The sequence below is a fragment of the Eublepharis macularius genome, chromosome 4, assembly GCF_028583425.1.
Source record: "Eublepharis macularius isolate TG4126 chromosome 4, MPM_Emac_v1.0, whole genome shotgun sequence".
NCBI classification, from domain to species: domain Eukaryota; kingdom Metazoa; phylum Chordata; class Lepidosauria; order Squamata; family Eublepharidae; genus Eublepharis; species Eublepharis macularius.
The window spans coordinates 35623724-35649220 of NC_072793.1; the positions used below are offsets into that span (position 1 = coordinate 35623724).

Below are 25497 nucleotides of genomic sequence, written 5' to 3' on the forward strand. Positions count from 1 at the left end.
ACATTTGAATGATAACAATATTTGAATCTAACAGCAAAGATTCCTAGTAAAACGAAGCTATTCAGTCAATCAGCATTCAGATCACAAAATATGGTAACAACATTTGAGTTTAGTAGCAAGGATTCCTTATAAAGCAACCTAATTCAGAACTGGAACAAAAAAACACAATATCCCTAATAGAGGTCACCTCCTGAGCTTATCCCTTACATCAAAGGCAGCTCTACTCCTGCACAAGAAAGCCCTCCAGACATTTCTGTTTTGCACATTTTGCAAAACAAAAGCTGCATGGGGGCCTTCCAAATAGCCTCAGGGAGACTGTTCGTATTGTGGGAGCCACCACAAAGAATGCACGATTGGGCAGTTGCTGATTTTATCTGCAGGGTGGCACCATCTGCAGGGCGAGCCTTTGCTCGGAGAAGTGGAACTGTTGCAGCAGAACATAGCAGGAGATGTCCAGTGCCATGAAGGGCTTTGTAAGAGAGAGTTAAAACCTTGAACTGAGCTCAAAACTGAGTTTGAACTTCGGAGCTCAGAAAAGAAAAGAATTGAGCCCAGTACCTGAGTAGCCAATGGAGTTTCTGAAGAGTGATAGTGAAATGCAGACTCTGCTTAGCACCTGATAGTAGCTACATTGTGGTGTTGTTTCCAAATTGTCTTTAAGGGCATACCTGTCACGAGACTGCCTGATAGGGTCCCAGGTCCCTATACCCTCCCAACAGGGGAGGAGGCGGGAGACAGACTTGGGATTTGTGTGCACGCACTCCCAAAGAGGCACGATGATGTCACTGCTGGGAATTGCGGAATAGTTTTGGCCTGTTTTGGGCCAAAAATTGGCCCCAGCAAAGCACGGAAGCATGTTCGCGGCCAGCACAACGTCACTTCAGGAAATTACATCATCACACCCTGCCGGAAACACGCCTGGTGTGTGCTTTCCCAGGTCTCTGAGGGATCTGCCACCCCACCTCCCATTGATCACCAGTGATCACCAGTGATCAGTGCGCAACAGGGCAAACACCTGGGAGATTGCCAACCACCACCAGGCAACTGGGAAGCCTACCACCTGAGCTGGACTTGGGAGCAGTTCCCTCAGATGAAGACCAGGAGGAGCCAGAACCCATTCTGAGGGATAACTAGAAGGCTCAGGCCTCCTAACACCATTGGACTCAAGAGGACCCTGAGCCGTGGCCTGGATCCTGAGGCCTCAATTGAAGGAACTTCCCCTGAAGGTTGAACCTTCCCCTGAAGGTTCAACATGCCAGAATCCTGGGCAGCCAGTCCCCGGGCTTGTAGGGCCAGGGCCTGAAGATGAATTGCAATTACCTGTCATTGACTATGTAGTACCAGCAGTTTTTGCCCCTATCTGAACTGTGTCCAGAACTCTAGCTTGTTAAACTTGGCAAAATAAAAATAGGAGGAATCAAAATGTGCCCTCTTTGGTCGATGTTGGTGGTGGCAACATCAGGAACAGGTAGCTCATGTTGTCCCTTTCTCAAGCTGATGAATTTCTTGAGAATAATTTTCTTTATGTCATGGCTTAACTCTCACTGAATTCTGTTCTGTTGCACAATCCAGGACATATTTTGAGCAGGAAGTAGGCTGCATTGAAGAAGCCAAACTGGATTGTGAGGAATAGCTCCCGTTTCCATAGTAATGAGGATTCCCTCCCCTTCTCCTCACCCCTCTGAGTGGCACCTTTCCCAACCAGCATGCCTCAGGACTCCTTGCAAAGCATACTCTCCTCAGCAATCCCTCTCAGAAGGGGTTATCTCTCAGGAAGAGAAGAGCCAAGAGATCTGTGGCAGCTGAGAAAATGTCTGACTCAAGTAAGTTCAATCAGGAGTCAAGGGCCATGTACAAAAAGGGAAGAGCCTCTTTGTCAGGTAGATTCTATTTCAGACGGAAAATTTAAATGAGTGTACAAGTTTACAGAGAATACTATTAGCCATGACAGGCAAAGTTCAAAGACAGCAAGTACTAGTTGTTTTGAACAAATGATAGAGGACTGCCATTCTGTGCTACTTTCGAGCACTTGTGTGCACACGGCTAGCTACTTCTAAAAGCAAAGCAAAGGTCTTGGCGTGATGCAGCATGGTGAATCTTATGTCCTTATGGAAAGACACATATTTCCCATCAGTTCCAATTAAACTGGTTCTTAAGCAAACTAGATTCAGGGTAAATTTTCAGGAGCAATGAGGTTTTATACAAAGGGCTGAATATTCAGTTTTATGACGATATCATTAAAAGAGCTGATTAGCTTTTAAAGTCATCAGGAAGCTCATACAAAAGAGAAACAATAGAAATGGTCTAAATACTAGTTTGCACTTTATACAATTATAGTGTTTTATAAAAACATGTTTCAATCTAGAAATGGTATCTAAGGAAGTCAAAGATGAAGACATTATGGCTATAACTAGCAAGTGAATATTTATTAATTTTCTATTCTAATTCTTAAAATTACCGTGTTTTTCTTTGTCTGGAATGACCTTTTTTATTTATGTACCCATTATTGTATGGAGAATAGGACTCTGAGGAGTATTTTATTCTTGATTATATTAATCCACTCTGAGCTTGGTTTTCAGGGAGAGTGGAATACAAATGTAATAAATAAATGTTTATTTTTTATATTAATGCATGAAAATAGAATGGTGCAAAAAATCATAGTATTTCTTAATTTTAATCATCGGTGAAGGTATAATTCTTTGTTTGACCATGTTATGTTATTGCTGTCTGAAGCTAACATCTGCGAAGGACAATCAACCAGTGTGATATAAGTGCTGGGAGTGTGTCTGTAAAGTGGAAGCTTGCTGGTTGACCTTGGGCCAGTTACTAATTCTCACCTTAATCCACCTCACAGAGTTGTTGTGAGGATGAAATGGAAAAAAGGAAAATGATGTTAGCCCTTTTGAGTTTCCAGTGGGGAGAAAGAAGGGGTGAAGTAAACAAATAAAAGAAATTAATTGGAGAGCAAAGCAGAGCCCCCCAAAAAGGAACATATCTACAAGGGTTCTACAAACATTGCACTAACCTCAGTTCACCGTATACTATTTGAAATTCAGGCAGAGTATTTCATTAAAATGCAGTCATATTAAGAAATTCTACCTTGCTTGCAACATGGAATTAGCAATTAGGTAGTCATTTCCTTTAAGTTAGATGCAGCTTCTGAAAACTGTCATTTTCCAAATCAGCCATTTTTGCATTAGTGCCATAAATTGCACTCTTAGGGCCTCGTATTGCAGAGTATAAATTGACTTATGCAGCCAACTGTCTGGGTTCTTGTTAGATAGGTGCTTGGGAAATGGGGCAGATACTCCCATTCTTCTCTCAGTCAAAAGGGAAGGGGGTTAGTACCAGCATCTTCCCCACAGCAAACATTTCTCTTTTAAAAGGATCTACTTTTGGTCCTTGGACTGACTTGTTTAGACAATTGTGGAAATGGTTGTTTGCCGCTTGATCATCTATTTGTTTATTTAAATATTTTTATTCCATTCTTCTATCCTATTTGGAACCCCCTAGGCCAGCCCACAATGGAGATAAATGCATCATAAAACTAAAAACAATAAATATAAAACAGCTACATTAGTCAATTGAAAAAAAAAAATCAGTGTAAGTGGCCCTGTCTGTCAAAATAAGATCACAACTGGTACTCTGGCAAAACCGCTACCTGGCCATTTATGAGCACTGAGCAACAACCTCAATAAACCCCGATTCTAGTAGGGTTCCTAGCTTCTGGACAGATTCATACTCCCACACCTTCAACGACTGTTTGATCTGCAGACATTAGTAGGTAATAATGCCTAGCGTTCACCCACATCACAAGGAATTTAATCCACTGAATTATGCAGATCAACCTACTATTAAAGATAAAGGAGCAAACTTTCCCTCCTCCTTGTCAGTTGGCAATCCTAATTTTTTTGCGTATGTTACGATTATATGTTACCAATTACACCTCTCAGAGTCATCCTGGAGAAGATCTTTACACTAGCGAAACATGAATGAAGCTACTCTGGAGGAAAAGGTTGTTGCCTGTTGCCTGAGAGCCTTGGAAAAAAGAAACAAAGAGATTCCTGCACTGTACAAAGCAAACAGAGAATTCTGCTAGTCTTAAAAAGAACATGTGAGTGGTGACTTTACATAACTCATGCCCGACTCAATCCCTGTTGCCTTTAATGAACTGCGTATCTTAGGTCTGAAAATTGTTGTGTACACAGAGTTTGAAAGCATATAAAGCAACCTTTCTATTACTGATTTGGATGCAAAAGACATTGGCAAATAACCCACCCTTTACTCACTTAGATATCCACTTTTGTGATTCTTACAAGAAGTAATTCAACAGTAATAAACACACACACACATAAACTTCACGATGCCTAAAAGCATGGGGACTGTTTGCATTTGCTTTCATGGGTAGCTAAGCATATATCAGAATAGAGTTTTCCAACTGTATTTCTTGGGACTCTGGAATTCAGTAAGAGCCTAACAGGAATCCCTTAATTGGAAGTATGGTAACGGCAGACATCCTACATGAAAGACAGCGTGTTCATCATGCTCAGCATTGCCCTGCAAGGAAGCCAGAGGGGTGGTTCAGGATGTTCTATGGCACACTCTCAAGTCACATGCAGTGATAGCTAAGATCAAAAGGTCTGCCTGTTGCTGGGTGCCAATGCCCCAAAGCACACTCCTGACTCTTCTGCAACCTGCAAAGTTCCCATGGCAGACCATGAGAGGCATAAAAATCAAAGATAAATATATGCCGTTATCACAGTGGAAAGTGTTTCTGAGAAGAAATTCTCCAAGCCCCCACTCCCCCCACAACACCACTGCATGGTAAGGAAAACTGACCAAGCGAACTGGCTAATATGTGAAACAGGCAAATCATCTGCTCATGCACACCCTCTGTGATGACATTGAAATAAACGCACATTAGGAAATATTATGATTTGGGGCTGATTAATCCCCTTAAGACATCTTAGCTGAATTTCTTGAATCTCTGGTGCTAGGCTGAATTGTGGCATTTAAGTCTGCCTGCTGTCTCAACTGTAACATTGGCTAGAAGCAGGGCTTTTTTTCAGGGGGAATGCGGGGGAACGGAGTTCCGGAACCTCTTGAAAATGGTCACATGGCTGGTGGCCCTGCCCCCTGATCTCCAGACAGAAGGGAGTTGAGATTGCCCTCCGTGCCATGCGGCACGGAGGGCAATCTAAACTCCCCTCTGTCTGGAGATCAGGGGGCGGGGCCACCAGCCATGTGACCATTTTCTCCGAGGGCAACCCACTGAGTTCCACCACCTCTTTTCCCAGAAAAAAAGCCCTGGCTAGAAGTAAAACTATATGCAGCGGACTGCATCTATATGGCAGTGCGTGCATGCTAAGACGACACGGTGTCATGGGCTAGACTTGGTGTACAGCATACTTGCCCAAAGGTTTGGTCTTCACAGTTGTCATGTGCAGAAGCTTATCTAGCAGGCACACATTGAATGACAATGTGGGACTTTCACTTTGCACATATATTTACCTTATAACCCACCTTTCTAACTGAGACTCAAGGCAGAGTAAGATAATGCACAACCATCTAACAAATAATGCAATAGGACTCACAAAAATGAGAGACAATGTGGGGAAAGGATCAGACAAGTGCAAAAAGGCATGGAATTACAAAATTAGAAAGTAATACAGTAGAGCAAGATAATACATACAATAAAGAGTAGAATACACTACAGCCCTGTTCTGTTTATAAAAGCTCCCTCCATACTATGTGATGCGATGCGATGCTACACTACACTACACTATACTAGAATATACCCTACTTTCTTTATAAAAATGTCCTCCTGAACAGTTCTTTACACAATTGATGGAATAACAGTGTGGAAATCTTCCTGATGGTGGGGCCAGGAGGAGACCTTCTAGTGATTCTAGGCGTCATCCCAAACTCTATGGTTTATCTTCCTGGCCTCATCAGGCAGGCCATTCCACAAAGTGGGAGCCAAAACCAAGGCCTGCATGGGTGCCCAAGTCCTCCCACATGGGAGTGCAGTGCTCACCCTCCTGCCACGGGGAAGTGTGGGGGAAGCAGGTAGATACCTATTCTTAATGCCAGTTCCAGGTTTGGGGGGCCCTGGGTAGACAATGCCCAGGGGTCCTTTTCGGTCCACTATCAGGCCCTCTTATGCTTCCCTTTCCACTCCCACTGTACATCCTTCCTTTGCTCAAAAGCCCTCCCACTGTCTGAGGCCTTCACCACACAACCACCTTCACCACATTCATGCCCTATCACCACTGGCTGGTATGTACAGGTGGTAGTACTGCTCCTGTGGCTGCCAGGAACACGTCAAGGTCACTGAGGCACAGATCCACGTGGCCAAATCCTCTGAGTCCAAGTAGGGAACCATCTTCCGAGCTAAATTAAGATAGAAAAGAAGTGGATTTTTGCACTTTCTTTAACTTGCTCCCCCAGCAATCACACTGGGTCCAGTATAACTCTTAGGCTCTTAACCCAGTTGGACAGGGATTGACACATGTGAGTAATTATCAGTTCTCTGCCACATTTTTGTATCGCAGCAACTACTAGGTTAAAATATTTCTTAACACTGCGGCAGCAAAGCAGAATTTCAAAACTTCTGACAATGTTAATTGGTTGTACAGATTATTGCATAATAATCTGGATCATCTCTGAAATGCTAAAGTGTTGGGGCTCTGAAGATTTATAACTTTAATATTGCTCTATATTTATAAAAGCTCTTGTGCTTTTCAGAGTGGGAAGCTACTGGGTAGCATCTGCCATTCATGATGTGCCAAGCGCTAGAAAGCCCCCTAATTCAGAGCTATGCACCGGCTAAGCTGCCAAATCTGTGGGGGCGCAGATGGCAGGAGGCAAGAGCCGTCGCCACAGAGCTCCAAGAGCCCTTTCTGCCTGCACAGTTGGACAAAAGGAGCAGAAACAAAGCAGAGCCTAACTGCGTCTATTTTTAATCTCCTGTTTTGTTTGATTCTTGACTGGATTTCCGAACAAGAACATGCAGTTCAAAGCCGGCCTACTGTTTAAAAGGCTATTTAACTTTGGGGGGAGAGGGGGGAGGTATTACCGACTTTTGCCGTTGACACGCGAATTCTACCGAACAAGAGAAAATATATCTAGACAGCCTACGGAAGAAGAGATTTAAAAAAATAGATTGGTGTTGCAACAGCCCTGAAAAAATTAAGCGCTGGATCTTGCCACGGCTCAGTAGTACTATATACATTACCAAGCCACTGACACCTTCAGGTCCAACTGCGGTAACCTCAAACGCAATTTGTTCAGTGCTGTTATTTTCCGAAAGAGAGTAAGCTGGACCCATCTAGTAGTATCAGTTTTCTAACATGATGCTTTATTTCTTCGAGTCTTTCTAGTGAAACTTGAATTATACCAACTAGGCTTGGGGGTGGGGGTGGGGGAAGTGTAATTCAGTCTTGCAAAAGTCACTTTGCTTCCGTCCACTGCAGGGGAGAAAATTCCGCTTGCCACGGCACTGGCATGGCATCTCATCAACGCAACACAACACGCAATGACAGCAGTTGGCAAGCAGGACGTGTAACCGCGTTCCCAGAAGGAGACTCTTGCATAATAGCTGATTAAAAACGGTTCAAACAAAAACCTGCTTTGACGTTTGCGCGTGATCTGTCTCAAGTTTGCGCAAGCGCCGTAGCACCGAGCTAGCCGGCCCGAGAAGAGCATGCGCAGAGAGGCGTATGCGCCCACCTCCCTTCCGAGCAAAAGGAGTGGGAGGGGTGCCGGTTCCCTTAGTGCGCAGGCGCGCTAGTTGGCAGGCGGCCGGGCGCCTCCTCTGCCCCGTCAGTGATTAACAACGAGCCGGGCCGCCGCTGCCGTTGCTCCGCTCCCCTGAACCGGCGGGGGCAGCAGCAACATCAGCACCAGCAGGGGGGCGGCACAGAGAGCCGAGGGGGGAGCCGACATGAGGCTAGACATCAGCCGGCCTTGGCGATAGGAGGTAGGCGAGTAGCGCTCGGCCCCCTCCGCCGCGCCGGACAGCCGCTTCTTCGCTTCCCTCTTCTTCCCCGGGGCCCCTCCAGCCCTCCCGGTGCCTGCCCTCCTCTCCTCTCCCCCCGGCTTCTTCCCTTCAAGGGGTTTCCGCGCCGTTCCACTGCTTTCTTCTCTCCTCTCTCCCCCCTGCGCTTCCTTCCCTTTTGGGTCCTCCTCGGTTAGGGTCTTCCCAAAAGGATGGGGCGGGGGGAGTAAGCCGGTCCAAAACAAAATCCGAACCAGAAACGTCGTTGTGTCGTTTTCGTTCGGTCTTCGTAAGAGGCATTTCACGGCTTTTGCCTCCCCCCCCCCCTTTCCCTGCTCGCTCCCCTCTGCTCTTGCTTCCCCCCCCCCCCCTGCGCTTCACGCTTTTCCAGGCTTCTTTGGGTTCCCTTCATCCCCCTCAATCCTCTGGACTCTGCCAAGGGTCCCCTCTCCTGTCCCCTCGCTCTCCCTTTCTGCCTTCGCCTGCCGTGCTACTCTAGCCTGCCAGGTAGTGCTTCGCATCTCCCTCATCCTCTGCCCCCTTCCCGACCTCCATCTTCGACTGATGTTGGCATTTTCAGCCGCGCTGGGGCTCTGTTGTGAGCCCTGCAACGTATCCCCCTCCCTCCACGCACACGCCCGCCCTTTCTCTGAATCATTAAGGCCCCCGAGCATCCTAGGCTGCGGTGCTCCCCTTTTGCCTTCATTCCCCCTTAACTTCCCCCCACAATCCTTCCTCTGCCGTTGAACTCTCTGCTCGCCTCCTGCTCCTGTCCCGAATTGGCTTCTATCTCTTTGTCCTTACTCTGTCCCATCAGTTTACAGGCAGGTCCTCTGGCTTTAAAGTTCTCCTTTTTTATTCCATTTTGCTTCCCTGCCTGTGATTATGTGTGCTTGTATTTTTCCCCTCTTCTGTCTTGCTGTCTAAAAATGATAAGCATGTCATCTTCAGCATATGATGTAATTTCGGAGTGGTTCTGCCTGGCTGTATTGATTTTGTTCTGCTGCCCCTTCTTCCCCTTTTCCTTTCCTGCTGAGAGTTCAAGGAAGCGTCTACTTTGGGGAAGCTTAAGCGGCTTGGCTAAACTCAGTAGAAAATTGCTGAAAAGCACTTATAATTAGGAGACAGCTATGTCAACAGCATGTGAATGCTTGTGAGTCAGTGGTAGAGGAATATGTGACAAATACACCCTAGATCACTGTTAATACACTATTTCAATTGGCTGTTATTTTTAAAAATGACAAGTTTCCATCAAATTTGTTCTGGAGAACTTTGCTGTCTATAGCTGTGATAGGGGAGAAGAAAGAGAACAGCTGCTCCTTGAAGCGCTTGTCTGATCTTAATTTGAGTTTGTCTTGCTTGATTGCCTCAGAAAAGCCTCTTTTGACTATGTGACTGAATTTTATCTTTCTAGCCATTTAAGCACAATGATTCGATGACTTGCTGGCAGATAGATCATTGCATTTTTTGTCTGGGAGGGCTTTGTTTTTGCTGCAGCATTCCTTGCATTTAGAAACTCAAAACTCAATGTGTTAACTTTCATTAGCATTCCTAGGCTAATTGGAGAAGCAGTGACTTGGTTGGTAGAGCTGTATCTGAAGAAGTGAGCTGTAACTTGCAAAAGATCATACCCTACCACAATTTTTGTTAGTCTTAAAGGTGCTACTGAACTCCTGCTCTTTTTATTGCTTGGTAGAGAGAAGGAACTCCTTTTTCTCCTTCTTCCCCCAGCAAAATTTTGTCCTGATTATCTACTCTGTTAATAGATGTTAGAAGATGCTTCCCTGTTAGTTGAGTGCCCAAGATTAGTGGGTGGGGGAGGGGGAGGAGATTAAAAGTGAGGTGTTAAATATCTCTTTGGGGAGTTGCATTCTGTGATATTAACTTCATGCATTCCTTAAGGGTATTTCTAGTAAGTGCCCGGGAGGCAGCTAGTTATCTCCAGGGTATCATGCTTTTCACTCATCTTTCTTTCTACACTTCTGTGCAGATCCAGGAAAAATAGAATAAAGCAGAATGTGGAACTATTCACTTTATTACATAACACCTCTATTGTGCTTACAAAGTCAAGAAGGATTAATTCTAAGTGATTTTTAAATGTGCTTGTATTTTTAAAACAATTGCTACCAGCTTGCATGTCTCAAGCATTTTTCAGAAACCAGCATTGCTAACAGTGCATTCAGGACAGCCATTCCACTCTACGGGTTTTAATGGGGACCTTCTTTAAGTGTGTGTCTTCCCTTCCTTTACAGACCTTTCAGTCTGTGACAGTTTCTTTTTTTGTGCTCATGCACTGTTGCTATGGTGTGCTTTATCCAACATAATCCATTTGAACATGTGCTGTATCATTTAATGAGTTACCAACCCCCAAGCCCACCAGTGAAATGTACCTCGCATACATGTCCCTTTGATTGGTTAACTGCTTCCCTGTGTCTTACTGGTTGTTTTCATGGTTTGTGCTGTCCTTCCTTCTCTTTTTGAATTATGGACAGTAAGTAAGGAATTCAACATAGCTATGACTGTGGTCACCACAGGACTAAGGAGGTGTTGCTTTGGAGAGTTATTGTTGAGGTTCTTCAAAGCACCTTTATACTGTTTTGTTGTCCTGTGCTGTTAATCAGTAAAGAATTTTGCTGTGTTTATATTCCTTATCTCAAGATCAAATTTGTAACTGCTGTACCCTAGGGTTGCCAGGTACCCCAAAGCAAAGAGCATGGGGGACAGCCTTCCGTACCCCCTATCTTGTAAAAAAAATAATATTTTCCAGTGTGATGGGGAACTGCGTTTCACGCAGAAGCCAGTTCATAAACATTTAGAGGTGATATTTAATGAATTGGGGGTCAGCACAACCTGCAGCTCTCCTGTTGCACCAGAAAAGGGGAGCTGCGAGTGATGCTCAAGCCCAGTTCATTAAAAAATCATCTCCAAACAGGCGATTTTTAATGAACTGGACTTCAGCACAACCTGCAGCTTCCTTGCCGCACCAGAAAATGTCATTTTCTGGCATGATGAGGAGCGTGCACCCTTCTCCCCAGTACCTCCCTCCCCTTTGCCGGCGAGATGAGCGGGGCTGAGATGAGCGGGCCAGTAAGTAGGAGCCAGGGTTTCTTTGCCATGGGTTGGGGGTGCTGGCAAAGCCTACTGTGCACAAATTTTGTTCATAGAAAGTGTGTGTGTGGGAGGGAGTTAATACTAGGTTAATGCTGAAGCAAATTCTGCGTCAGGGTCACCTAACCACCAGGGAATCATCTTTAATGCTAAGAAATGCTTTCGTAGCTGCATTCTGATTATTGAATTGTTAATTGTGAACTTTTGTATAGACATGTAACTGTGTTTGGCCGTTGCTGGCAGGTGTCCCTTTCATTGGGTCTGTGGTTTTGTTGAGGGCAAGCTGGGCATCCTTTGGGGGAAGGACCAGGGGAGGGGCACAGGGGGTGAGAAGTACGCTGAACTTTCTCCTTGCCCCAGATCAATAGCAAGTCAATGGTTTCCATTTCTCATAGTCTCACAGGCTTGCCTCTCTTTAGATTGCATATTTGTTTTCTTTGTTTATAGTCTGCTTTTCTTCTTGAGAATCTAGGCAGATTACACAATGTAAATTGATTTAGTCAATAGAATAAGACATCTGATAAGCAAGTAATAGGACTAAGATCTCAGAAATCTAAAACACAGCGCAAGTTTCACGAAAGAAAAGTGCGCATAGAGATTGAAAAAAGCAGCCAAGCACGATGCTGAAGTGTGCTCCTAGATGGAATGTTCCAGATGGTAGCAAAGAGAGAACTGATTGTTTCCAATGTTCTGATTAGCCATTGCCACTTACTTACCAGTTCATTTGGCATGTATGCATTGCATTGCTGTTTCAATATATCACTAGCGTGCATTTTTTTTTTAAAAAAAGCACACTGCCCATCCAAGCAAAATGAACTGGTGCAGGGAGCAATGAGAAAAATGGGACAGGCATTACAGAGGTGAAAAAATGAAATCAAGGTATTTCAGGAAAAAATGTAGGAAAACAGGTTTCAGAAGTGGCAGAGGCAAGCTGGGACAGGAAGGGATACGCAACAAAGCTGTGACGAAATGAGTTTTTTTAAAAAAAAAGCTAATGAAGGGAATATAAATGGGAACATTTAGGCTGTCTGGAAGGCACGTTAGGATGGAGTGAGCTAGAAATGTTTTAAAACAATAATTAGCTCATACTGCATTCTAAAAGACTACTTTTTCAGTGACTTGGCAAGAGGCTACCTTAGGTGTCTATGATTTTGATAATTGATTCTGCTTTTCAACTTTATGGCACTCAGAGTAACATAATATGAAATATAATGGTTAAAGCATCCTGTACTGTATAAACTGGTATCTTCAAATTATCTGAGATTGACATTGTTCAGAGTACTAGTAAACCCCACAAGTAACAGTAATCCCTTGCTGTCACTTCAGACACCGCCAGCTGTGTTTTTCATTTAAGGTTGATGAGTCTTTAGATATAATGTGGACATTATAAACATCTACTGGCCTTGGTTGGAGATGCCACTTTTAAAAATGAAATTAGTGGCATTGATTACATCCTAAAACTTGGAACCTAAAATTTCACCCAGCAATACCTGTTTAGCATTTTTCAAATGCCTTATTTGTCACTGTATTTTTTAAACAGCAAAATTATTGTTCCAGATTAGAATTATTCTATATTGGCTACAGTACATATTGCTGGACATTGCTTATTTAAAATTAAATCATTGACAGGTATCACCAAGTAAGTGTTGCATTGGATAGATTCTATTGACTGAAATGATTCAGCCTACCAAAATAAATTTACATTGCAAGTGAATTCTCCTGCCTGTAACTTTTGCATGCCTGTTAATAGATTGTCTGAAATAATGAAAGAAATCTCACTTTCAGAAGATGAGGCCTAAGCTTTTTATGCTAATGCAGTTATTGATATTATTTGAGCTACTTACATAGTAGTAGTGTGACTAACAGTGAAATCCTAGCAGAGTTACTCCAGTCTAAGGCTATTGATTTCAATGGGCTTAGACTGGAGTAACTCTGTTTAGGATTTCATTGTAAATCTTGGATGTTGTATTCAAGATCTTGGTTCTAGAATTGAGGCTACCTCTGTGTAGTTATCATGTGGTATCAGCCCCTCTTTTTTAAGCCAGCCACTCTGTTTCCTTGCTTAAACTGATGCTTGAGTAGCAGAATCTCATATTGTGGAGGCTAGAGCTCCTTACCTTTATAATAGTATGTTTTTTCTTGTTGACTAGTGGTCCAGCATACCTAATAGTGTAACCTGCTGATGAGATCTAATCATCTTGCTGTATGATAATACAGCTGTTCTGTATAGTTAAGTGTTCAGCACAAAGAATACACTGGTAATGTTGGTGCAGTGTAGAAGTCATAAAAAGATACCATGCATATGGAGCTAATGTTCTTATTTTGTTTGTCTAATCTTTTGTGATAAAATTCTTGGTAGTGTTAGCCCTAAAAGTCCAGATGTCATGACTTTGAAGAATTGGAGCATGGAAGTGAAAGCGTACTGTTTAGGGGATTACTGAGCCTTTCAAATACATCAGCTTGTATATTCAGGCATATTTATATAAACCATGAGGACTAGAGTCTTAAAAACCAATTATTGTAATTGAATTGTGTAGCACAATAAATTGTGCAGCACAAATATTACCTTGGGAGCTTCATGCTGGTGGTGCCCTGATGCCAGTATCCATACAGGGCAGTGTGTTGCTATTCATTTGCTTTCTAATCGAGTGGTTATAAATTGAACCAGAAATGCCTTGCTTAAAATAGTCAATTGAGTGCATATAAATACTACTTGGGATAGATTTTCATACTTTGAGGGAATTTAAGTATAGTGATTTCCGTCTTAAATGTAGTTCAAGTATAATGGTACTGAGTGTAGCTGTGACATTTAAATATACAATGCTGAAAGTTTAAAAAAAAATGTTGGAGAAAAAATATCCCGACAGTGACACCATTTAAGAATTACTGACTAAAATCCCTGTCTTAAATCATTTTGTTGTACGCATTTTTAGGGTGTGGGATTTTCGTCTCTATAGTTAATGGTCATTCTGCATGAATTGATGCTATTACCTTTTTGTTTTTCAGATCTGTGAAATACTAACAATTTGCAACCATGGTGCAGAAATACCAGTCTCCTGTGAGGGTGTATAAGCACCCCTTTGAGTTAATTATGGCTGTAAGTATCAGTTTTCTAATCTGCTCATATTTGCTGTATTAGTTGTTTGGACTGCTTGAAGGACCGCCTCCTCCCATATTGTCCAGCCTGCCAGTTAAGCCATTCTCTCTGTGCGTTCAGCCCTCCTTCAGAGGTAAGAACAGGGCTTTTTCAATAGTGGCATCTCACTGATGGAAGAAGCTCGCCTGATGCCTATGTTGCTTTATTTTAGGTGCCAAGCCAAAATGTTTCAGTTCACCTAGGTTTAAATTAAGGGGTTGATCTTTTAATACTATTTCATTCTGGAAACTATTGTTTTAACCTGTTTTTATGGTCTATGTTTTCATACTGGGCCAGATTTTTAATCAGTATCTGTTAATGTTTTGTTTTTATTATTTTTCTTTTGTGAACTACTTTGGGCAGGTTCCTCAAAAGGTGGCATAAATTTGTCTAAATTAATACATTGAGCATTACGATATATTCTTGCCTTAAATTGTATGATATTTAAGTATCTTTTCAGCTATAACTACTGCATGGTAGCCTCTTTTACATCTGCTTTTGGGGCCCCATAGCTGTTTCAGCTGACTCTAAGACTGTAGACAATTAGAATAACAGCATCTGTATCAAATAATCTGCTGTGTTTTTGCAAGATGTAGTCGAGCTCCTCTAGAACGGTTTGTTTGTGTTTTTTATCTTTGCAAAGCAATGAGGGTTCATTGGTTCACTTTGGAAGCTCGGTTGTGGTCTGATGTGGTATCTAAGTTGACAAACCACGTTTTGCTTTCGGCCAACAAACTGTGGTTTGTTATAAAGTATGACTAAACTGTACTTACGTTTATTGTGCCATCTCTGGAGGTCACGGTATCTGAAATGCTAAGCTGATTAAAATAAAAGCTGACAAGCATCTCTGATTTGCAGTTCATCAGTAGTTTAGAAGCTCAAACTAAAGTTTTGTTTCTAAGCTATGGCTAGTGTAAACAGCTGTTTGGCATGATATTAAAATTGATCCTCTGTCCAGCCTCTCATCTTGAAACAGATTGCAGTTGCTGAACTCATTTCCTCTTGCTGTAGTGCAAAATAAGCAGCAAACATGGGAAGAAAGTGAAAGAACTGTATATTTTGCACACAAATTAATTTTCTCCTAAACCTTAGCAATACCACTCAGGACTTGTAGGAGGAAAAGCATCTGAAGGTGTTGACAATGGCTTTTACACAGATTGTAAAGATCTGCTATATGACTGAGTTTCCATTGACAGAGGCAGAGTTCTAAATTGGATCAGAGCTAACTGAATTTAAAATACAGAGATTTAATCACACCTCCATGCAATGGTATTAAGAGGAGTGCTGTCACCACTTAATTTTAAATGACAGATCTGAATACCGTTTATCAAATTGTTTCTTTTATAATCATCTTTTACTGGGATGGGTTGTATTCTGCCACTCTGTTCAGTTAAGGCTGGTGCATTCCAAGACCCCAGCCTACCTGAGCACCATGGTAGAATACAACCCATTGTCCAATAACACATTGTGAATTGGATTGAACAAGAAGCAGAGAAACTGAGAGCGGGACCACAAGTGATACCTGACACAGGTTGGACACTAGTCAGCTTCCCTCAAGTTTTGATGGGAAATGTAGGCATCCTGGACTTGCAGCTTGACTCTCTTGACTGCTGTCCAATGGACTTTTCAACTGTCACCTGTCCAACATTCTGCCAAGCTGCCTACATTTCCCATCAAAACTTGAGGGAAGCTGGCAAGTGTCCAACCTGTGTCAGGCGTCACTTGTGGTCCCGCTCTGAGTTTGGGGTCAAGTGAAAAAGAAACTCTTCAGATGAATGAGGAAAATGGCTCTTAAAGAAGATTATAGTAATTTTTTTGTACTGTAGGAAGTTACTTAAGGACGCTAACAAGAGGCCAGCAAAAGTAACAACCCACCTACCCCCCTTACACAGTACAACTTACACAATTTACACAATACAGTTTTGTTGGTACCATTTCTTGAGATAGCTGAGCTTCATGCGAACCAGTTGTGCTGATGAATGTATGAGGGACAGAGAAACACTCAGATAAATTGCATATTATTTTTAAAAAAGCAAGTTCCAAGCTGTGCTTTTAGTCAAAACCTCAACTGTTTCATTCTTTTCTGCAAAAGGAAGTTGGCAGAAATAGTTCAAGTTCTTTGTTGTCTGACTTGGAGCATTCTTAATTTGGTTTTAAGATCTTATGTGGCTAATCAGCACTTCTGTAATACTATAGCTTGACTTGTGGATCCCTTGCATACATTTTACTGATATAGTGTGGTAGGTGCAGCTACAAAATGGCTGCCACAGAAAGGCTCCTGCAGGAGGTCGAGCCCGCCACAAAACGGCTGGCACAGCTTACCTTCAGTCATACAGTGAAGATCCTTATGCTGTGGTGGCAACTTCTACCAAAACAATATTTTTAAAAATCTGATCTGATAGGTCAGATCTTCAGTGACCTATCAGAAGGCCTGCAGAGGAAAAGCCCCACTTGGCCCCATCTACTTTCTAAAAACACTTGGTGGGCACTAGGAAAGGTGCACTGTGTTGGGGATCCCTGTCATATCCAATTGTATTTGTTTCATTGAATATCCTAGCTGTTGATCGTATAGACTTGCTCTGTGGGTCTCAATGAGAAAGGCAGACTATAAATATATAAATCAAGCTTAGCAGAGAAGGAAAAGTTGTTCCATGTATGAGGCATGGCATTGTAGAAGTCACAAAGGTGAGAGTGGGGAAAGAAAGCAAAAGGTGCCAAAGATCTATTTTATACATAGCAGACTTCTTGAAAACTGAAAGCTTCACAAGGCAGCATTAGTGCTTTTCAGTATATCAGTAAGATTTTTTTAATTGACTGTAGACATTAAGAAAAAAAATATGTAGAGTTCTGATCTAACCTTCAAAAGGGTGCAATCCTAATAATGTAGATTCTTATCTCTAATCCTGTGAAATCTGGCCTGGACAAAAAACAGTAGAGCAGGATTGTTCAAGAGACAAAATTTAATATTGCTGAAAACAGACATAAGCTTTTCTTTTCCAGAGGTGCTGAATTGTATCAGGGTAAGTTAACACTTAATTTGGAAAAGCAAAGCTCTTTTTTAAAAAAAACTGACTTGGGCTGTAAACACTAGCCTCAAAATTCATTCCTATTGAAGTATGTGGCCTCTGTGGAATATTGTTAGCTTGAAGTAGTTCCTTTAGTTTCTCTAAAATTGTACCATAATTGAAATCACTGAGTTATTTCCAGTTATTTAACATCACTGATAGCACAGACCTATGAGAAAACAGTGTATCAGCTATGACTTTGAACGTAGAATTTTACAAGGCTGACTCCTCTTTAAAAGGAAAAAAATTACCTTAATTTAGTGTAGTATTAATAGTAAAACCAGGATTCAAACAACCACGTTCGTCACCTGAAGATTTCAAGCAGTAGATGTCATTTGAAAGGTGAGGATTTGACTGTTCCTTCCAAATTATTAATGTTTTATGTGGTTTCGTTTCTTTTATGAGACCTGGGGCTTGTGTATGTACAGTGCTGACTCTGAGTATAGCAAAAAACATAATCATGCTTGCGATGAAAAATGAAGCAATGTAGAAAATGAATGTTATATAAGTGACAGAGTTCTTGTGAGTTTAATTTTCAACGCGAATTTAAATGTTATATAATCACCCACAATTTACCCAAGGAAGGGGTAGGAGTGCAAGAAAAAAAGCAAAGTTTTCTCAAAGCTTGCTTTGGCAATCTTTTATGTCTGTGTGTACTGCACTGAGATCAGAGCTGCCCAATATGTCTATTGTATTTTCTGCATCTTCTAGATTAGTCCTGTTGGTTTACTAGGAAACTGGTAGAGTTAGCTGCTAGTCTTCATCGTTTTCAGACCATGCTATAATAAGCCTTTCCAAGACAAAAAAATAATTGAGGGAATTTCATGAAGTAGAAAAATTTGGCAGCGCTCATTTCTCCTCAACTCTTATGGTAGCTTGATGAGGGAAAAATGAAGGAATAACAGCTGTATGTTTTTAGGCCGCTATGTAAGAGGAAAATGGGGAATCAAGAGGCATGTGAAAATCAATGTTTACATTGGTCACTAATGATGAGGCAGTTTTCTGCATTGTTCTTGACTGACTCAGGTTAATATTCTGTATTCCTGTTCAGTGAAATCCATATTTATGATAAATAGGTATATGCTCTATTCCTTTAGTCTTTTTCTATAGATGAAGCAGTATATATATATTTAAATTTATATAGATGATGCTGTATTCCTTTAGTCTTTTTCTATAGATGAAGCAGTTTATACATCTTTAAATTAATTGGTATGCATCCAAGTTATGTTTCTGTTTTGGGGAACTGTATATTCCAAGTATTCAAACTGCATTGTTCTGGTTGCTGGAGAAAATGAGATTCTATGCAGCCAGCAAAAAAAAAAAAAATCCATCTTTTATTATTTTTGAAGCAAAAGCATGTTACAGTAGACTATATGTTCTTTGGACAAGAACAAATTCTGAAAAGAAATAGTGTCATTTTTTCAGTTATGTTTCAAAATCCATGAGAACTGTACTTAATGTAACCTGTTTCACTCACTATCAAAGCTGTGGAAGAGCACACATTGTTTTCTAGGGTATATTTCTGCCCCAAGCCAACTTCCTTATGCATTGTGGGGTTAAATATGTCCGAGTCTTTCTTTCTTTTGGTGGCGGCGGAAGAAGACATGATGCTGCACTGTACCCAACCGTCCAGAGCATGAAAACCCACTTTTCCATGAGGTGAAATGTTTCTTCTGAGTAGATTCACCCCATCCCTTTTGCATACTAAGAATGAAAGCTCCTGCCCCAGACTTACCTGGGTCCCCAGTTTGCAGCCTGATGAGTGTACAGAGGTGTGGAGCACAGTGGCTGCCATTAATTGGTCCAGCAGCTCTCAGAAGCCTCCAGGTGGGCAGGGTGGGAGCCTGCAGTTCAAACATCCAGCCAGCCAACCTAGCAGGCTGGACAAGCTTGAGTGGGGAGGGCTTCCCTTGAGTGGGGAGGCCTGGAGGATGAGTCCTTCCTCTGGTCCGCTGGATGGAAAAGCCATGGATCTAGCCAGGCTTCCAGCACACAACTCCTGGAGTGGCTTTCCACCCATCCCACTCTCATTCTAGGCATTGTTGGGAATTATATTGGCTCTTGCGTTTACAAAATCTCTGCTTTATGTTATTGGTATTCTGTCTCTGAGAGTGGTGGTTTTAGCATTGGGCACAGATCCATTTGGGAGGCAACAGGCCACCAGCCCAGTTTTCCCATACTTAGGGATCTTCTTAAGAGATCTTGGGGGTGATACATTGCAGGGACAAGGCCAGTTAAGGGCTGTTGGGGCATGCTTACTCCCAGGTAGTGGTGGGATTCGACAAGAGGTTTGCACCCATGTGGAATCACACAGCCTGTCATCCTGTGATTTCCTCCTTCAGCAGGCAGGCTGAAGGGGTGAGGGGGTCATCGGCCAGCAGGCAGGTTGACCAGTGCATGGGATCCACACCCTACATGGTGCCAAATGCTCTATAAGTTGTAGCCAATAAAGTTGTGGCCTTTTGTTAACTTCAACAAAGTGTTTATGTCTTCTGTTGCACTGCCCTCACCCCTTGACCCTTGTTGACGCTGGGCCTACAAGACCTACAAAAATGTCCTATTTTTAACAGCCTTGCTCATATCTTGCAAACTGGAAGCCATGGCTCACTGGAGCCAGTTTGGTGTAGTGGTTAAGAGTGGAGAACTGGGTTTGATTCCCCTCTTGATTGTTTGGTTGTTGTGAAGATAATAAGAACAAACTTTGTAAACCGCTCTGAGTGCGGCATTAAGTTGTCCTGAAGGGCGGTATATAAATGGAATGTTGTTATTTATTGAGTCTCATTTTGGTCTTCCTCTTTTCCAACTGCCTTCTGTCTTTCCTGGTGTTATTGTTTGTTCCAGTGAGTACTGCCTTCTCATGATGTGACCAAAGAGCAATAGCTTCAGTTTCATCATTCTAGCTTCTAGGGCAAATTCAGGCTTGATTTGATCTAGAACCCACTTATTTATCTTTTTGGTCATCCATGTTATTTGCCAAACCCTCCTCCAGCATCATATTTGAAATGAGTCAATTTTCTTCCTGTCAGCATTCTTTGTTGTCCAACTTTCACATCCATACATAGTAATAGGGAATACCATAGTGTGGATTTTCGTGATCTTGGTTCCCTGTGACACATCTTTATCCTCAAGGATCTTTTCTAGTTCCTTCATGGCTGCCCTTCCAAGTCTCAGTCTCCTTCTCATTTCTTCTTTGCTGTCTTTCTTTTGGTTGATGTCTGAGCCAAGGAATAGAAAATCATTTTATTTCAATTCAGTTTCAACAATTTCAATTTCTTTGTTGTCACTCTTAAAATTGTAATTCCTCAGTAGTCATTAGCTTTGACTTCTTGATGTTCAGCTGTAATCCTGCTGCGGCACTTTCTCCCTTAACCTTCATCAGTAGTCATTTGAAGTCTTCACGATTTTCTGTCAGTAATGTGGTGTCATCTGCATATTTTAAATGGTTAAAGTTCTTTCCTGCCTTCCACTAATTTTCACAATGCCTTTATCAAAATCTAATCCAGTTTTCTTTATGATATGTTCTACATGTAGGGTGAACAAATAGGGAGATAATATATATCCTTGTCTGACACTTCTACCAGTTGGAAATCATCTATTTCCCTATATCCTGTCCTAACAATAGCCTCTTGTCCAGAGTATAGGTTGCTCATTAAAACAGTCAGACGTGGTAACACACCCATTTCTTTCAACAACATCCATAGCTTTTCATGATCCACACAGTCAAGAGCTTTGCTGTAATCTATAAAACACAGGTTGGTTTTCTTCTGAAATTCTGTAATATGCTCCTTTAGCCATCACAGATTTGCAGTATGATCTCTAGTGTCTGTTCCTTTTCTGAATGCAGCTTGAACAACTGGCATTTGTCATTCCATATATAATAAAGGTCTTTATTGTAGAATTTTGAGCATCACTTTGCTTGCATAGGAAATTGATGCAGTGTTCCAATGGTTGCTGCAATTTTTGACGTCTTTTTTTATTGGAATGTAGATTGAACATTTCCAGTCTGCAGACCATTGTTTTGTTTTCATATTTGTTGACATATTCTTGTTAAGATTTTGATGTATTCAGTTTCTGTAACTTGGAAAAACTCTATTGGTATACCTTCTACTCCTGATGATTTGTTCTCCCACTTTCTTTGAGTGTGGTTTTCACTTCACTTTCTAAGACTCTGGGTTCTTTGTCAAAAGATTCTTCTTTGAAGGAATCTGTCATCTTTCCATCTCTTCTGTATAGTTCTTCAGTTTGTTTCCATCATTTCATTATTTTGACCTAATCAGTTACTGCATTTCTGTGTTGATCTTTCAACATCCGTAGCTTTGATTTGTATTTTCCTTTTGATTTCCTGAGTTTTGTGGAACAGATTTCTTCTGTTTCTTTGCAGTGGTAATTATAATAGTTCTTTTAGTCTCTGTGTGCAAGTTGCCGAAAATCAGCATTTGGAATTTTGTTTCTATTTTTGTCACCTTTTACTTTTTCTTCTTGTCTGTTGCTCCAGGGACCAATTTGGTAAAAATCAGCCCCCCAATCTATTGTTGGGAGATGATTTTTACCAAATTGACCCTTGGTGTGACCCCACTCTTCTACATCATTCCTAATGTTATGCAGACACTTTCTGGAGTGCACAGGAGCATGCCCTGGCATTCCTGACTTGTTCCTGCACCTTTTACCTCTGCCGGCCATGTGAGAGGTGGCAGGGAGTGGAGACTGGGAACAGAGGGTCCCCCACCCCCACCAGGGGAATGGAATCTCCATCAGTGTTGATGGTCATATTCTAATAGATACATGGAAAGGGCAACGGTAGAACAGTTAAAAACTCTATGGAACATCAGTCACTTTAGTGTTTCCTGCTTTCCTCCATAGGATGATGGTTACTTTATAGTATGACTTGGTCATGTAGTGCATGGGGTATTCCTGACCTCACGCCATTTCATTTTCTGTGTTTGCCAAAGGTAGGAAACTCAGTGTGATCAACATTGCATCATGTGCTATGCAGCTATTCTTAGGTGTTATGGGGGGAAAGAGAGGATATTATGCAAGACAGCTGGGCTCTTTTTTGTCCTACCATCTAGTTCAGAGGTCCCCAGACTTCTTGAGCCTGTGGGCACCTTTGTAATTCTGACAGTGTGGTGGTCACCAATCACAAAATGGTGATGCCACAGGAGGGAGCACCAACTGCAAAATGTCAGGGACTGAGCTTATGCATAACTAGTAGTAAATCTACAGCACTTCAATCAGAAACTCCACTTAACAGGATGCCCTTTAAAATTAACATACTGTTTTAAAATCTCTTCTTGCATACACACAGTTTTTCATCAATAATGCAGCAAATTAAATTTATGGGATACAATTGAAATCCCACAAATCAGAAAAGACCTCATTGGCAATCTTTTGGTTGTGGCAAAGAACTTGCTGGCTTTATATTGGAAATCCAAAACAATCCCCACAAAAGATAAATGGTTAGAAAAAATTTGGGATCACTATGTACAAGAAAAAATATATGATAAAATATATCAAACTGAACATTACCCAAGGGAAACTGATTTTATGGCAAAATGACAACCATTTATTGAATTTATTTCTATCACAGATCAGCATCCTCCCAAACATTTACTTTTTGTTACTCAAGATTGAAGTAATAGCTCCCAAAGAAGATCTAGTTATATGAACCTTAACAAAGCTGACCTATTGACTATTATCTGTTATCCTTGTTTCTTGTTCGAAGCTATAACCAATCGTGATTAAGTATTCCTGTACATAATTGTATATAGTTAACTATTACTTTGTTGTTCTTTGTTAACTCTGTTCACTGATTTTAAAATGTTAATAAAAATGTATTTTTTTAAAAATAATGCAGCAAAGATCATTGTGCTGTGATGGCAGTTGTTGCTGAAGGCAGTTTTTAAAAAAATCTGCACAGCCAATCAGAAGCCTTTCTGGGCAAAAGTCCCACATGACCCTGCCTGCTTCCTAAAAACACTTGGTGGGCACCAGGAAAGGTGGTGGTGGGTGCTGTGGTGCTCACAGGAGCCATGTTGGAAACCTTGATCTAATTCCATCCTTATTGAACTATGATATTCTACCTCATGTATTTTTATCCCACTGATTCTCCAAGGAGCTCAGAGCATCATATGTGGTTCTCCTTTCCCTGTTTTATTCTTACAACAAGCCTGAGAGGTATGTTCAGCTGAGAGTGTGTGACTGGTCAAAGGTCACCCGATAAGTTTTCATGGAAGTGTGAATATCTGAACCGGAAGCTGGCTTATGACTTTCTAGCCATTACACCACACTGGCACAAGTTATATGTAACATATGAAGTTTGTCTGGTCATGTTGCAGCTGTTCATTGACTCTTATTTTGTTAACAGGCAGCATTGGCATTGATGTAAGAATCCTATGATCTGTAATATACAGAAGATTTGCACTTAAAAATGGTTCTTTGAGTCTTCATGTATTTTGGGCTGTCTTCCTTATTTAACTAATCTAGCTGTCAGATTTGAAGGGTTGTCTCAGGATAAATGATTGCGTAAAGATAATATCCCTAGGAAAGTGTAGTGAAACACAGGAGTTTCTGTTCCTCTATTAATAGTTGAAGAAATGGGGGGAAATTGTTATACACAGCTTACTAGGAAATATGGGAGAGGCTGATAAATGCTGCAGTGGATTAATTATTATGTGGGTTTTGAACCATATTGCAACAGCTTCTGCATCTAGTTATTGTGAACAAAATACTTGCTCATATATAGCATTAACAGCTTAAGAAATTATTCTGTATCCTCTTTCCAAGCTATCAAAGAAGAGTTTAAAAAGAGGCTTCTTTAGATAAAGGAATCTTGGATATCTGAACTAGGGACAAGACTCCATGTATATGCTGATCATATGTAACAAACTGCCATAATGTAAACACTTTTTTGGAACCTTGTGTTCATCCACAGTCTTCCTGTGCAGTCCCACATGGGACTGCGCAGGCGCAGGCCTGCCGATTTCGGAGATTTTTATAGCTCTAGAACACCAGGGGGCACTCTCACCTCCCAGCGTGCATGCGCGGCCGCTTTCCCGCTCAAACAGCCCTACAGGAGGCGGAGCGCCCCACACATACTTTCAGTTTCTCTTTCGCTGCCGATAGATGAGGTTTCTAGCTCTTCTATTCGTTTGCAGTGTCGGAAACAGCTCTGTTCAAAAGGTGTGTGACCTGCAGTCGGAAGATGACCAGGTCAAATGGGCACTCTAATTGCCTTTATTGCCTCGGGGAGACTCACAATACCCAGGCATGCAAACATTGCCGAGCCTTCACGTCTAAGGCCAGGGCAGAATGGGCGGGTCGACTGCATGCTTCCCTTTGGCAACGGTCCATGGCAGTTTCGGATCCACCTGCGAAGGTACCACCATCTACCGTGTCCGGTTCAACCTCTAGACCTGCTAGCTCCGTGGGTGCCAAGACGCCACGCTCTTTGCCTTCCCTGAGTCGTTCTACATTGAGGCCGGAAAAACGATCTACCGCCTCGACTTGGAGCGCGTCGGAACCGACTCCATCGGTTCCGAAGGTCCCTCGGAGCCGACCTCCTTCAGCGTCGTCTGTCGCACCGGTGTTGGAGAGTACTGCCTCTCAGAGGCGATCCCCCTCAGTTTCAAAGGCAACTCCGCCTGCTTTCTCTGAGTTGCCTGCTTTGCAACTGGCGACATCCTTGGAACCGATGACCTCGGAACCACCCGCGTTGTCCAGAGCTCCACCTGAGCTGGAAAGGCGGAAGAAGAAGCGCAAGCACTCTTCCAGGTGTGATAGGGCGGTTTTGGAGAGTCTAATTTCGACTCCATTGTCAGTTCCGACAGAGACAGTCGGCTCCGATCCCCCTGAGAAGAGAAGTTGAGGGTCCAAAGACCGAGCCCCCTTGAAAACTCCTCCGATGAGGGTGACTCCACAGGAAGAACTGGAACCCATTGAGAAGCCCCCTACTCCTTCGGGGCGACCTCGATCGGCATCATATGAATCGGGCTCGATTCAATCGAAGGAGAGCCTTCGGAGTGGATTGGGACATAGTTATAGCCTGTACTCTTCTCGGAGTCATTCAAGAGACCGTCATTACAGCGATATACAAGCTTACCAATACTACCGGGGGGACAGCCTGCTCTTTTCAGACCGTTTGTATAGGAGAGGATCTCTATCTCCTTCCCTTCGGGTCGGGTCTTATGACA

At 42.2% G+C, this 25497-nt stretch overlaps 1 protein-coding gene across 2 annotated transcripts in view; it reads left to right on the forward strand.

Moving 5' to 3' along the window:
- The first annotated feature begins 1802 nt into the window (after positions 1-1802).
- Positions 1803-25497, forward strand: part of SEC14L1 (SEC14 like lipid binding 1) — a 61592-nt gene continuing 37897 nt past the window's right edge. Inside the window, exons 1-2 of one of the 2 annotated variants that reach the window (XM_054976292.1) lie at positions 1803-1823; positions 14114-14204. In XM_054976292.1, the coding sequence (XP_054832267.1) occupies positions 14142-14204 (63 nt within the window). In that variant the 5' untranslated portion in view covers positions 1803-1823; positions 14114-14141. Of the gene's footprint in view, positions 1824-7817; positions 7982-14113; positions 14205-25497 lie in introns of those variants that run through there. The other variant, XM_054976291.1, reaches the window with a different exon arrangement.